We start from the raw sequence: 12,292 nt of genomic DNA on the forward strand, positions 1-12,292 counted from the left end.
TACTTGGGCGACTTAGGCGCTAATCGAAACGTCAATCTCTCAATAAATCTCCCACTTGGCCACACTAATGTAGCGTTATTTACAAAATATTCTTTTTTTTCGACGTTAATTTATCGTTTATGCCGACTATGTCGCGTAGCAGGATATGGAAGTTCTACGACAAGTTGGATCGGAATTCCGCGCAGTGCCAGCTCTGCGAGAAAGTCATCAAGACAAGCGGCAACACGTCCAATCTGATGAAGCACATGAAGACCCATCCGCAGATGTAGGAAAGGGTCCTGAGTTCAAAAACCTTTCACAATGAAAATTTTCTTGAAGAGACCTCTTCGATGACGATGTGGTAGTGGAGCGGGGCATATACAAGCGCCGGGAGCAGGATGACAAGCTGCGATTCCGGAAGGTTGTGCTCTTCAAGGAAGAGAGCTCTGATTTCCACAGCGAGCTGTTGTTCAAGGCTGCCAAAGACGGGAACGGCATTATCGAGCTGGATGATCAGGGAATGACCAAGGCAGCTGCTGAGGATCGCATCTCAACAAAGAGCGTCGGGTATGCGTGGGTCTCTCCGGAGGCCACAGTGTCCCGAACAGAGACGGTTGGCGACGACGATATCATCGAATTCGAACCTAAGGAGGAGCTCGATGAGCCGGAGAAAAGCCCACTTCCTCAAATTCATGCTGTACCATTTGCCGGCCATGAGTAAGTTTCAATCAAAAGCATTTTGAATTCTTTAAAAGTATAGATACAATTTTGGTAAGTCTTCACTTATTTCCCAGCAACTTAAAAATGGAAGAACCTCTGCCAAGCGAGAGTCCGTTTCACAAGGACATGGCCTTCTTTGTCTGCCGTGACCGTCAGTCATTGCAGATTGTGCAGGGCGAGGGATTCCAGCACCTAGTGAAAGTACTGTGCCCCACCTACAAGCCACCGAGTGCGGCGAAACTGGAGGCCATTATCTGCAGGGAGTCGGAAGCGCAGAGGTCCAAGCTCCGCCAGCAGTTGGCCGCTATCTGTACACTCAGCCTGAGTTGCTCGGTCCACACAAATGCGGAGAGTCAAAACTGGATAGAGCTGGTGGCCCACTTTCACGAGGGGCGGCAACGAATCTCCCGAACTCTTTCTGTGCTGCGCCTTCCCGATCTTTTCACCTCCAATGAACTGGTGGATTGCATGGAGCAAGTTTGTCAGCGCTTCGACATTCCAAAGTCAAGGATCTGCTGCGTGACGACAAGGAGCAGTCAACTGCTGGAGGATGCGGTGGCATTGTTCCTGGGCGCTCATCATCATGTTCCCTGCTTCGCGTACCAATTGAATTCTCTTTTAGAGGAGGTGATGCAGCGTCCAGAGATAAGTGATTTGCGCGACAAGGTGCGTCACCATGTGCAGTCCACATTGCAGCTGAATCCCCAACTGGATTTCACACACCGACCTATTAGTGCGTACAATATGCTAGACTTATACCTGAAACACACTCTCGTTCAAGAGCCGTTGCCTCTTTCGCCGGCCGATGTGGATTTGTGTCAGCAATTGCTGGACGTGCTGAGACCATTGACCAGCTCTATGCGTGAGCTAAGTCGAACACCATATCCGGCGGCCAGCACAGCCCTGCCCATTGCCCAAACTCTAATCAACGAACTGAAGCAGGAGAAGAGTGCGGAACACATGGTTGCCAGGGAAATACGCTTGTTCATGGTTCAGCAGCTGGAGGAGATCTTCGAACGAATGGAGCGCAACTTGCATCTGGCATTGGCAAGTCTGCTGGACCCACGCTTTCGAAATATTCCCTTCCAGAGTGGGGCCCTGGTGGCCCAGTATATGACTCAGCTCTATGACATGATGCAGGCGCAAGTGAACAGCGGGGAGCAAGCTGCTGCAAGGGATCCGGAGAACCGTGATCACTACGATATCTGGGCGGCATTCAAATCATTTTCGCATGGGAAGCAAAGGCTTGTTACCGGCAGCAACGGTCCCGAGGAGGACGATGAGATAGCCAGATACTTTTGCGCCGGCATGAGTACCCTGCGAGCCGATCCCTTTCAGCTCTGGGAGGAACTGGCAGAAGCTCACCCCTTCCTGCACAACGTAGCACAGAGGTACCTGCACGTTCCGGCCACCGCAGAGCCGGCGGATCGGATATTTACGGCCGAAGGAGCGGCGGTTACGGCGCAGTACGCCAGACTAATCGAAAACAACATGGAAAACGTGCTCTTCATGGCGGAAGTTCCAACGAAGGAGTGGCAGTTATAGCGTAGTCCATAATCAATACACACCTAAGTTGAGCACTGTGTTTTTGCACACCTTTTATTAATTAAATTTTTAATTTACATTTACAATAATGCGGACTTTAGAATGCATTTCTTTATTTTGTTTAGCTTCTCAAGCGTTAAGAAACTATTTTTGTATTAGAAAAATAAAGGTAGTGAACGAATAAAGAACAAATATTCATTAAAGATTTGTAAGTACTATTTACTACACATATTCACACTAATAATTTATTTTAAATATAACTTTATTTTATTGTTTACTTTTTTCTTTTGTTATCACAAAATCGACGTTACAAATTCAAATAACAATAAGACCAGCAAATTAGCAAAAAATACCAGAACCGAGAGAATACCAGACACTACCCAACACTGCCGACAGCTCAGTAATTTTCGCTTACACGGTCACACTTCTGATGACGTTTTTTCGTATTTTGAAGGGAATGTAAATGTGGAAAAACTGAGAGATTTGCAACATGCAAACATCCACGACACGCTAAAAACTCTCCGAGTGCCGCCACACGACAATCCAACCGAGAGGAGAACTCCGCACAGCTGGCGGAGCACCCAGAAGGCAGCAGGCGAAAGTTGCGTGGCTGTTGTTTCCGGAAGCGGTGGGCAGAGGGAAATCCGAAGCAGTGGTAGTAGGGAAAGAGGCATCGAAACCCACCCAGCGAAGGCGACCTTGGGAGTGGCAGCGGCCCAATATGCACAACAACTCCACAAAAACCAAGGAAATGTTCATCGTGCGTGCTCTAGAGAAGATCCTTGCCGACAAGGACATACGGCGCTCCCATCACTCGCAGCTGAAGAAGTCCTGCGATTCGGCGCTGGAGCAGATCAAGGCGGAGCTAATCAGTGCCGGCCAGATCGCAGAGGGCAATGAGCTGCCCTGTGCCGCACTCCCGCTGCCGAAGAATGATGCAGCGAGCATCATAAATGCGGAGACCTACTTTCTCCCCTTCGAGCTTGCCTGCAAGAGCCGCTCGCCCAGGATCGTGGTCACCGCACTGGACTGCCTGCAGAAACTCATTGCCTATGGCCATTTAACGGGATCCATTCAGGACTCGGCCAATCCGGGTCACCTGCTCATCGACCGTATCGTTGTGACCATATATGGATGCTTCAGTGGTCCCCAGACGGACGAGGCCGTCCAGCTGCAGATAATAAAAGCTCTGCTCACGGTGGTCACCTCGCAGCATGTGGAAATCCATGAATTCACACTCCTACAAGCTGTGCGCACCTGCTACGACATCTATTTGTCCAGCAAGAACCTGGTCAATCAGACGACGGCACGCGCTACGCTTACCCAAATGTTGAACGTGATATTTGCCCGCATGGAGAACCAAGTGTACGAGCTACCACCTCCCAATTCCAATCCCATCAACGGCAGCATCCACTCGGAGGATTGCAATGGCTCGGGAGAGGAGTCGCTGCGGGATTCCGACGAAGTAATTGCCTCGGAACTGCTGGCAGAGATCATATCAGGTGCGTGGCACTCGGTAGAGAAAGTTTGATAAACAGATGTTTCTTGTTAAGCTAAAGTTGCTTATTATTCTACTTAACTCACTTAGATTTAACTATTTTCATTTCTCATTTTCATGAAACTTAATTAAGTTCATAAAATTGTTCTTATCGGATGGGAAAAAGTTGTATGAATCATTACAGTACTTTTTACGATAAGGTCCAACATAAAATTCCACTCCTCCAAACAGTCTAATTATCATTGCGCAATAATAATGACAGTTTCGTTTTTTAGCTGCCTACAATGAGGCGATGAAGGATCAGGAATCGGTCGGTGAGCCAGAGCCAACACATAATGGAAACGACTACTCCTCGCACTCGGATCACGACAGTGTGGAGCTGCACAGCGAGAACGATGCGGTGGTAACGGCTAAGTTTACGCACATCCTGCAGAAAGATGCGTTTCTCGTATTCCGGGCACTGTGCAAGCTATCGATGAAGCCTTTGCCGGATGGACATCCAGATCCGAAATCGCACGAGTTGCGTTCCAAGGTGCTTTCACTGCATCTGCTGCTGCTCATCCTCCAGAACGCCGGGCCCGTCTTCCGCTCCAACGAGATGTTCATCATGGCCATTAAGCAGTACCTATGCGTAGCCTTGTCCAACAACGGAGTCAGTCTGGTGCCGGAGGTCTTCGAGCTGTCGCTTTCGATCTTCGTTGCCCTACTCTCGAACTTCAAGGTGCATCTTAAGCGGCAGATAGAGGTGTTCTTCAAGGAAATCTTCCTCAACATACTTGAGGCGAACTCGAGCAGCTTCGAGCACAAATGGATGGTAATCCAAGCGCTGACACGGATTTGCGCTGACGCCCAGTCCGTGGTGGATATATATGTTAATTACGATTGCGACTTTTCGGCTGCAAACCTTTTTGAGAGACTGGTCAATGACCTTTCGAAAATTGCCCAGGGTCGTCAGGCTCTCGAGCTTGGCGCCAATCCGATACAAGAGAAATCGATGCGCATTCGCGGCCTGGAGTGTCTTGTCTCCATTCTTAAGTGCATGGTAGAGTGGAGTAAGGACTTGTATGTTAATCCAAACATGCCGGTTCCACCTATGCAAGTCCAATCGCCGACAAGCACTGAGCAGGATCAGGCGGACACAACTATCCAAACGATGCATAGCGGCTCCAGTCATAGTTTGAACTCCAATCAGGAGCAACTGCAGGATCTTCCCGAGGCATTGGAGGAGCGCAAGATGCGCAAGGAAGTGATGGAAACGGGCATTGAGTTATTCAATCGTAAGCCTCAGAAAGGCGTGCAATTCCTGCAGGAGAAGCAGCTGTTGGGTGCCACATGCGGGGATATTGCGCGATGGCTGCACGAGGACGAACGACTGGACAAGACAGTGATTGGAAACTACATTGGCGAGAATGACGACCACTCAAAGGAAGTGATGTGTGCTTACATCGATGCCTTTGATTTCCGCCAAATGGAGGTGGTGGCCGCCTTAAGATTTCTCCTCGAGGGGTTCCGCCTGCCAGGAGAAGCACAGAAAATCGATCGACTGATGGAGAAGTTCGCCAGTAGATACTGCGAGTGCAATCCGAAGAACCAGCTATTCCAAAGCGCAGACACCGTCTACGTGCTGGCATTCAGCATCATTATGCTGACCACGGATCTTCATTCGCCGCAGGTCAAGCACAAGATGACCAAGGAGCAGTACATTAAAATGAACCGTGGCATCAGCGACAGCAAGTCCGATTTGCCCGAGGAGTACTTGTCGTCCATCTACGACGAGATTTCCGAACACGAAATTAAGATGAAGAACAATTCCGGTATGCTTCAACAGGCGAAACCCACTGGAAAGCAGGCCTTCATCACGGAGAAGCGCAGAAAGCTGTTGTGGAACATGGAGATGGAGGTCATCTCGCTGACGGCCACCAATCTAATGCAGTCAGTTTCGCACGTCAAGTCACCCTTCACCTCGGCGAAACACTTGGAGCATGTCCGGCCCATGTTCAAAATGGCCTGGACACCATTTCTGGCCGCTTTCTCCGTGGGTCTCCAGGACTGCGACGATCCGGAGATTGCTACACTCTGCTTGGATGGCATCCGTTGCGCTATTCGAATCGCCTGCATATTCCATATGTCCTTGGAGCGAGATGCCTATGTCCAAGCCCTGGCCCGGTTTACTCTCCTGAATGCTAACTCGCCCATCAACGAGATGAAGGCCAAGAATATCGATACCATCAAGACACTTATAATGGTGGCCCACACGGATGGCAATTATCTGGGCAGCAGCTGGCTGGATATAGTGAAGTGCATTAGCCAGCTGGAGCTGGCACAACTGATTGGCACTGGGGTGCGGCCCCAGTTTCTCTCTGGGGCGCAGACCACGCTCAAGGACTCGCTTAATCCCAGCGTGAAAGAGCACATCGGCGAGACGAGCAGCCAGAGCGTGGTGGTCGCAGTCGATCGTATTTTCACCGGCTCAATGCGACTGGATGGCGATGCTATCGTGGACTTCGTAAAGGCCCTGTGCCAGGTGTCTGTGGATGAGCTTCAGCAGCAGCAGCCGAGGATGTTCTCCTTGCAAAAGATAGTGGAAATCAGTTACTACAACATGGAGCGTATTCGTCTGCAGTGGTCGCGCATTTGGCAAGTTTTGGGTGAGCACTTCAATGCGGTCGGCTGCAATAGCAACGAGGAGATCTCGTTTTTCGCCCTGGACTCACTGCGCCAGTTGTCGATGAAGTTCATGGAGAAGGGCGAGTTCAGTAACTTTCGCTTCCAGAAGGATTTCCTGCGTCCCTTCGAGCACATTATGAAGAAAAACGCATCTCCGGCAATACGAGATATGGTTGTGCGTTGTATTGCCCAGATGGTAAACTCACAAGCGCATAACATCCGTTCCGGCTGGAAGAATATCTTTAGCATTTTCCACCTGGCAGCGGGAGACAACGAAGAGCCAATTGTGGAGCTGGCCTTCCAAACCACGGGCAAGATCATTGGTGATCTGTACAAGCGTCAGTTCGCCATCATGGTGGACTCGTTCCAGGACGCGGTAAAGTGCCTGTCAGAGTTCGCCACCGCCAGATTCCCGGATACCAGCATGGAGGCCATACGTCTAGTGCGTACCTGCGCGCAGTGCGTCCACGAGGCACCACAACTGTTTGCGGAGCATGCCGGCATGGAGAACGACGCCTCGGTGGCCGAGGAGGATCGTGTTTGGGTGCGCGGCTGGTTTCCCATGCTATTCTCGCTTTCCTGCGTTGTCAATCGCTGCAAATTGGACGTGCGTACTCGCGCCTTAACCGTGCTCTTTGAGATTGTGAAGACGTATGGTGAGAGCTTCAAGCCCCATTGGTGGAAGGATCTCTTCAATGTGATCTTCCGTATCTTCGACAACATGAAATTGCCGGAGCACGTCACCGAGAAGTCCGAATGGATGACGACCACCTGCAACCACGCCTTGTACGCTATCATTGATGTCTTCACGCAGTATTTCGATGTTCTTGGTCATCTGCTGCTGGAGGAGCTCTTCGCCCAGCTGCATTGGTGTGTTCAGCAGAGCAACGAGCAGTTGGCGCGATCTGGCACCAATTGCCTGGAGAACCTCGTCATTTCGAATGGATTCAAGTTCAACGAGTCCACCTGGGACAAGACGTGCCAGTGCATCCTGGACATCTTCAACGCCACTTTGCCGCAGGATCTCCTCAGTTGGCGGCCGAAAGCACATTCCAGTAACAATATACCCCAGGAGCACAACCACTTCGAGGCGCTGCATATCCGCTGCGTAGTCCAGCTGGAACTGATACAGACCATGGACAACATTGTCTTCTTCCCGGCCACGTCGCGCAAGGAGGACGCCGAAACGCTGGCCCAGGCGGCGGCAGACTTAACAGGCGGCAGAAGCGGATCGCAGTCGCAGCTGCTGGAATGCCAGCGGGAAGAACAGGGAATGTACGGCTATCTGAGAACCCGCCAGCTGCTCACCCTGGCCGACTGTCTGATGCAGTCGCACCGTTTTGCCAAGCTCTTCAACGCCGATCACGATCAACGCAGCCTGCTGTGGCGGGCGGGATTCAAGGGATCTGTTAAGCCGAATCTGCTGAAGCAGGAGACCTCGTCGCTGGCCTGCGTCCTGCGCATTTTCTTCAAGATGTACGGCGATGAGAATAGACGCAGCGATTGGCCCGGCATCGAGCAGGAACTGGTGCAGGTCTGCAAGGAGGCACTGGGCTACTATTTGAGTCTGCAGAGCGAGGCACACCGAGATGCGTGGACATCGCTGCTGCTGCTCATCCTGACGCGCCTGCTCAAGATGTCCGACGCAAGGGTGAGTTGGCTTAATATACTATATCCTTCAGTTCCGTGGTTAATAAAACGCACATATTTCTTCTACCAGTTTGCCACCCACGTTTCCAACTACTACAGCCTGCTGTGCGAGATGATGTGCTTCGACCTCAAGCCCGAACTGAGAAGTGTCCTTAGGCGTGTGTTCATGCGCATCGGTCCAGTATTCAATATAATGAGCGTTAAATAGTCACGGAGGAGCCGCAGCCACCTGGCTAGCTGACTCGGCCATGTTAATAGATCGATTCCCGATCCACCCGATCCTCCCGAAATCCCCTCAAATCGTAGTTCATAGTGCGCCCTCTGGTTCCCTCGGCTTTGTTGTTATGTTGGCACTTAATCATGCATACAAGTATATATATTTTTATTATATTTATAAACAATACATAGTCAGAATGTAATGTTTACTAGGTTTAACGAGAAATGTTGTTGTTTTTATATATATATATATATATATGTATATGTATATGTACATACCCCCGGGTATGCTATGTAAGGCTTTAACGTGTGCGTGTGTATAGTTTCCTTCAGTTACGAATTTGGATTTTGTTTCCCCGGTGTAACCACACTCTAACATTCACCCACTATCGATTAGTGTGTACCGTAGAATAATGGATTAAACCAGCATTGTGCGCAGCCTGTATATTGCTAGTGTTAATTTAAATCAAAATCTATATAAATATATATATATATTTCAAATATACAATATAAATCTATTACCAATGCCAGTTGCGAACCATTGATTTAATCGAAGCTGGGATCGCCTCCACCATGCATATTAAGATGAAGTTCGAGGTATGTGATCTGGTTAAATGCTATCCATCTGCAGCTTTAGTCATATAATAAAAAATCTTTATGTTCCGCTCGCACGTTCGCCAATTTATATTTTAATTCAAATATATCGCGCGCTTTCCCATTTGCCCAATGATCTCCAAAAAAAAAAGAACCCAATTAAGTGTTTTGGACTGGGTGCTCGTTCTTCTGCATCCAGTCCAGTCTTTTGGGGCACAGATTTATGGCGTTTTTATTATGCCCACAATATGTGCGACGAATTCATTTAAATTTCGACATTTTATTGGCTGGATTTGGGCGATGGAAAATATGGAAATTTCTGGCGCAAAGAGCATCTCTTCATCGAAAAGACTGCAGATAATTTTGATTAAATAAATGATTCTTGTGCAGATTTTGCTTGCTAAACTTATTTTCAAAAGCATATATTATGATATATTTTCAAAAAAAGGTATATAAGTATGTGTAAAGTTATTCCAAATACCTGTCAAATATTTTTCAGATAACTTTTAATGACTTTCTTAATATACGAATTATTAGGACTTTTACTCACATGATTGTAGCATTAATATGAAGTATATTTTTCAGAGAAATCTCCGCTTCAAATAGCCTTAATGAGCAATTTTCACTGTGCGCAGTGGAGTTTAAGCCATGTTTGAGTAAGAAAGGCCATTGGAAATATTCCGAGCCGGTCTTAGCGATTTGGTTTTTGCCAAAATTCGTACCTTAGTCAGTGTCCACATGACACGCAGTGATATTTTTCGTGCTGCTTTGTTTGTTTGCCGTTTAAATAAATTGATTAACACGCAGCGACTGCTAACCGACCAAAACTGAGATGATCGGGTAGGATTCAATGGGGCTTTGTGCGGAAAAAATGGGATAGACACACGTACGTGTACGTATACGTAATAATGTGTGAGCTGGGAATTATTAGCATAGGGCTAATAGATCTAGTTAATATGTCAATTCCTGTGGAAACTTAATCACGCTCTCGATTTCAGAATTCGATTCGATTTGCCAAGTATCACATTGGTAGCTGCTAATTGGAGGCGCTTACGCGCAGAGCAAGCAAATATTTTGCACACAGAAAGTATCTCTATATCTTTAACCCCTACAAGTACCAAAAATCCCATCCGAATCCCACTTGAGCCGGCCACAAACTGGAGTTCAAGATCTTTAGCTAGCCACGCATCTTAGTGCTTTATGGGCTCCATAAAAAGAGAATTATAATGCTCAACGGTGGCTGACAAAACAGAATTAAAAGAAATCCTTAGCCACGCGTGTTGCCAGCCCAGAAATAATTATAATTAAAAAGTAAACATGATGCATAACGAGCTATATTCTGGACCTAAATCGAGTCGTTCTTTATCGGAACAAATGATTAGGTAACAAAAGCACGGCAATTTCTGTTTGGTGTCAAAAAGTTCACGACTTGTCGCATTCGCCTTGAAAAGTTGCTTGAACTGTCTGAAAGTTTTTGAAAAGCACTTAATTAGTCAGGCTGAATGCGTTAACTTCCTGAGATTAGTGTTATCTACAATATCCCAAAACAATCTTTCTACTTTTAGGTAAATATTTCCATCTTAAAACTACTGTTGCTCTTGTTTTCCGTTTTGGTGTTTACTATTTGTAGTTCTCTAATGTCTCGGGTTTCTAAGATTTGAGTTATAATGCAGTAAATAATCTCAAGTGAAGTGAAAAAAAAGAATATATTTGAAACTGGGCTGGTCTGCTGCTCCATGGTTTTATGAGTATCAAATATTATTTGAAATAAAAGTGGCTATATGATATCCAAATAGATCGTAAATGTTTATAAACATAGTCACACATTGAAGTGCCTTATCTGCAAAGTTTCAAATCGAGTTTGGTGCAAACTAATTTACTGGCGATCTAGTCCTTTCCCAATTCAATTAGAACGTTTTGAGTCATCCCGTTTTTTCCAAAAAAAAAATTAGCGCGTCACATGGGCTCAGTTAATTGCCAGTAACAATAATTACTCGACCTTGAAGTGGGTCTGTCAGACCAGTAGCTTAAATCAAATTCCAGCCAGATACGTTCCAATTTCCATTTCCATTTTAATTTTGTAAAATCGCCGAGCGAAATGGCAAAAGGCGGAAGCGAACGACTGGAAACTGCACGTGAGATGGGGTCGATGGGATGATAGGGGGTGCTGGATATCCAGTAGAACGCTGTAAAGCGCAAATAATAATGCATGGCTAATTAGAAAACACAAACGCCAAGGGGTTGGGGGTGGAGATAAGATTTGAGCCAAGTGCAAACACACACGAAGATTTCACACGCGCCGAATTAATTGCGCATACGCAGTGTTGACCCACGGGTGGTAAAAGACGAAGAACCAACACCATAGTGTTGTAGTGTTGTGCAACCAATTTAACCTATTATGCAGTGCAAAACAAAAGCGGCACAGAATTGAAATTAGTGACAAATTTTGTGCTTAACTCGCTGAAGTGGCTTCGTGCTATGCGGTGACTGTGCCTAATGGACTAATGGAATAACATGAGCAGCGCGTTGATGGAAATTATGGATCCCTACGACCTCAACTTCCCCCCTCGGCCAAGTCATGTGCAGAGCGAGAGAGCTCTGTCAGTTCCAGTTCCCCTCAAAAAGCGCTGCGATTAGCGTGTCACCAGCGCCAAACCAGGCCCATCCCCATTTCCCCCAGCCGCGATCCGCCGTATTGAGACATTTGCACGCCGTACAACTATGCATGTATGTAGATGGATCTGTGTGCGTTGTCGAGCGCGCGATCGCGATCACGCTTAAGTCCCACAGCAGCAACAAAAAACAATGCACAAAGGTTCAACAGCAGAAAAACGAACAAAAAACTGAGCCATGTACGGAGCAATTTACAAAATGTCTGGGCACAGTGGAAAGCAATGCCCGGGAAGATCTCTAAAACTGATCAGCTTACTCAGCTTACTCCAGCTTAAATGGTTTTTAAATAAATAAAATGTAACTATAAACTAAGAACGCGAATTCTTTGGCTCTTAAAACCCGCCCATAAGCCTTACTTAGATAGATTTACACTTTTTTAATCATCGAAATGCTAAAATGTATCTTAAAACAGTAAATGTGATTTACAATTTAAAAAAACGTGAATTTTCCAGCACTCAAAATAATGATACTTAGTTGCAACTCAGTAGTATGGTGAAATATATAATAAAATCGAATGTAACTAAAATTTGCTTATGCAAAATCGACCTGTGCTCTGCAACTCGAGTTTCTGCTATCAGATAAAGATATAGTATATGAAGTAGGCAACCTATTTTTAATTAAAAAATCAATTAATATGGAGCACTTTTCAGTTTTGTGTAATTGCGCGATATCTAAACATTTGGTTTACCCGCCTAAAACGGAACGATCGTGCTCGACAATAATCGATGAGTGTTATGCAAGCACCGAGCC

General features: G+C 46.8%; 2 protein-coding genes across 3 annotated transcripts; both read left to right on the plus strand.

Moving 5' to 3' along the window:
• The first annotated feature begins 46 nt into the window (after positions 1-46).
• LOC117151085 lies at positions 47-2,462 on the plus strand. Of its 2 annotated transcripts, none has more exons than XM_033318332.1 (3): positions 47-265; positions 319-696; positions 756-2,462. In XM_033318332.1, exons 1-3 carry the CDS (start codon positions 120-122, stop codon positions 2,242-2,244), a joined length of 2,013 nt encoding a protein of 670 aa, XP_033174223.1. In that variant the 5' UTR covers positions 47-119; the 3' UTR covers positions 2,245-2,462. The 2 variants fall into 2 exon arrangements, with proteins under 2 accessions (XP_033174223.1, XP_033174224.1); XM_033318333.1 differs by having other exon boundaries at positions 774-2,462.
• A 179-nt stretch (positions 2,463-2,641) lies between these two features.
• On the plus strand, positions 2,642-8,785 carry LOC117137196 (brefeldin A-inhibited guanine nucleotide-exchange protein 1). The gene is made up of 3 exons (XM_033298528.1): positions 2,642-3,746; positions 4,018-8,060; positions 8,130-8,785. Exons 1-3 carry the CDS (start codon positions 2,966-2,968, stop codon positions 8,265-8,267), a joined length of 4,962 nt encoding a protein of 1,653 aa, XP_033154419.1. The 5' UTR covers positions 2,642-2,965; the 3' UTR covers positions 8,268-8,785.
• The last annotated feature ends 3,507 nt before the right edge of the window (positions 8,786-12,292 follow it).

The sequence above is a fragment of the Drosophila mauritiana genome, chromosome 2L, assembly GCF_004382145.1.
Source record: "Drosophila mauritiana strain mau12 chromosome 2L, ASM438214v1, whole genome shotgun sequence".
Lineage (NCBI taxonomy): Eukaryota > Metazoa > Arthropoda > Insecta > Diptera > Drosophilidae > Drosophila > Drosophila mauritiana.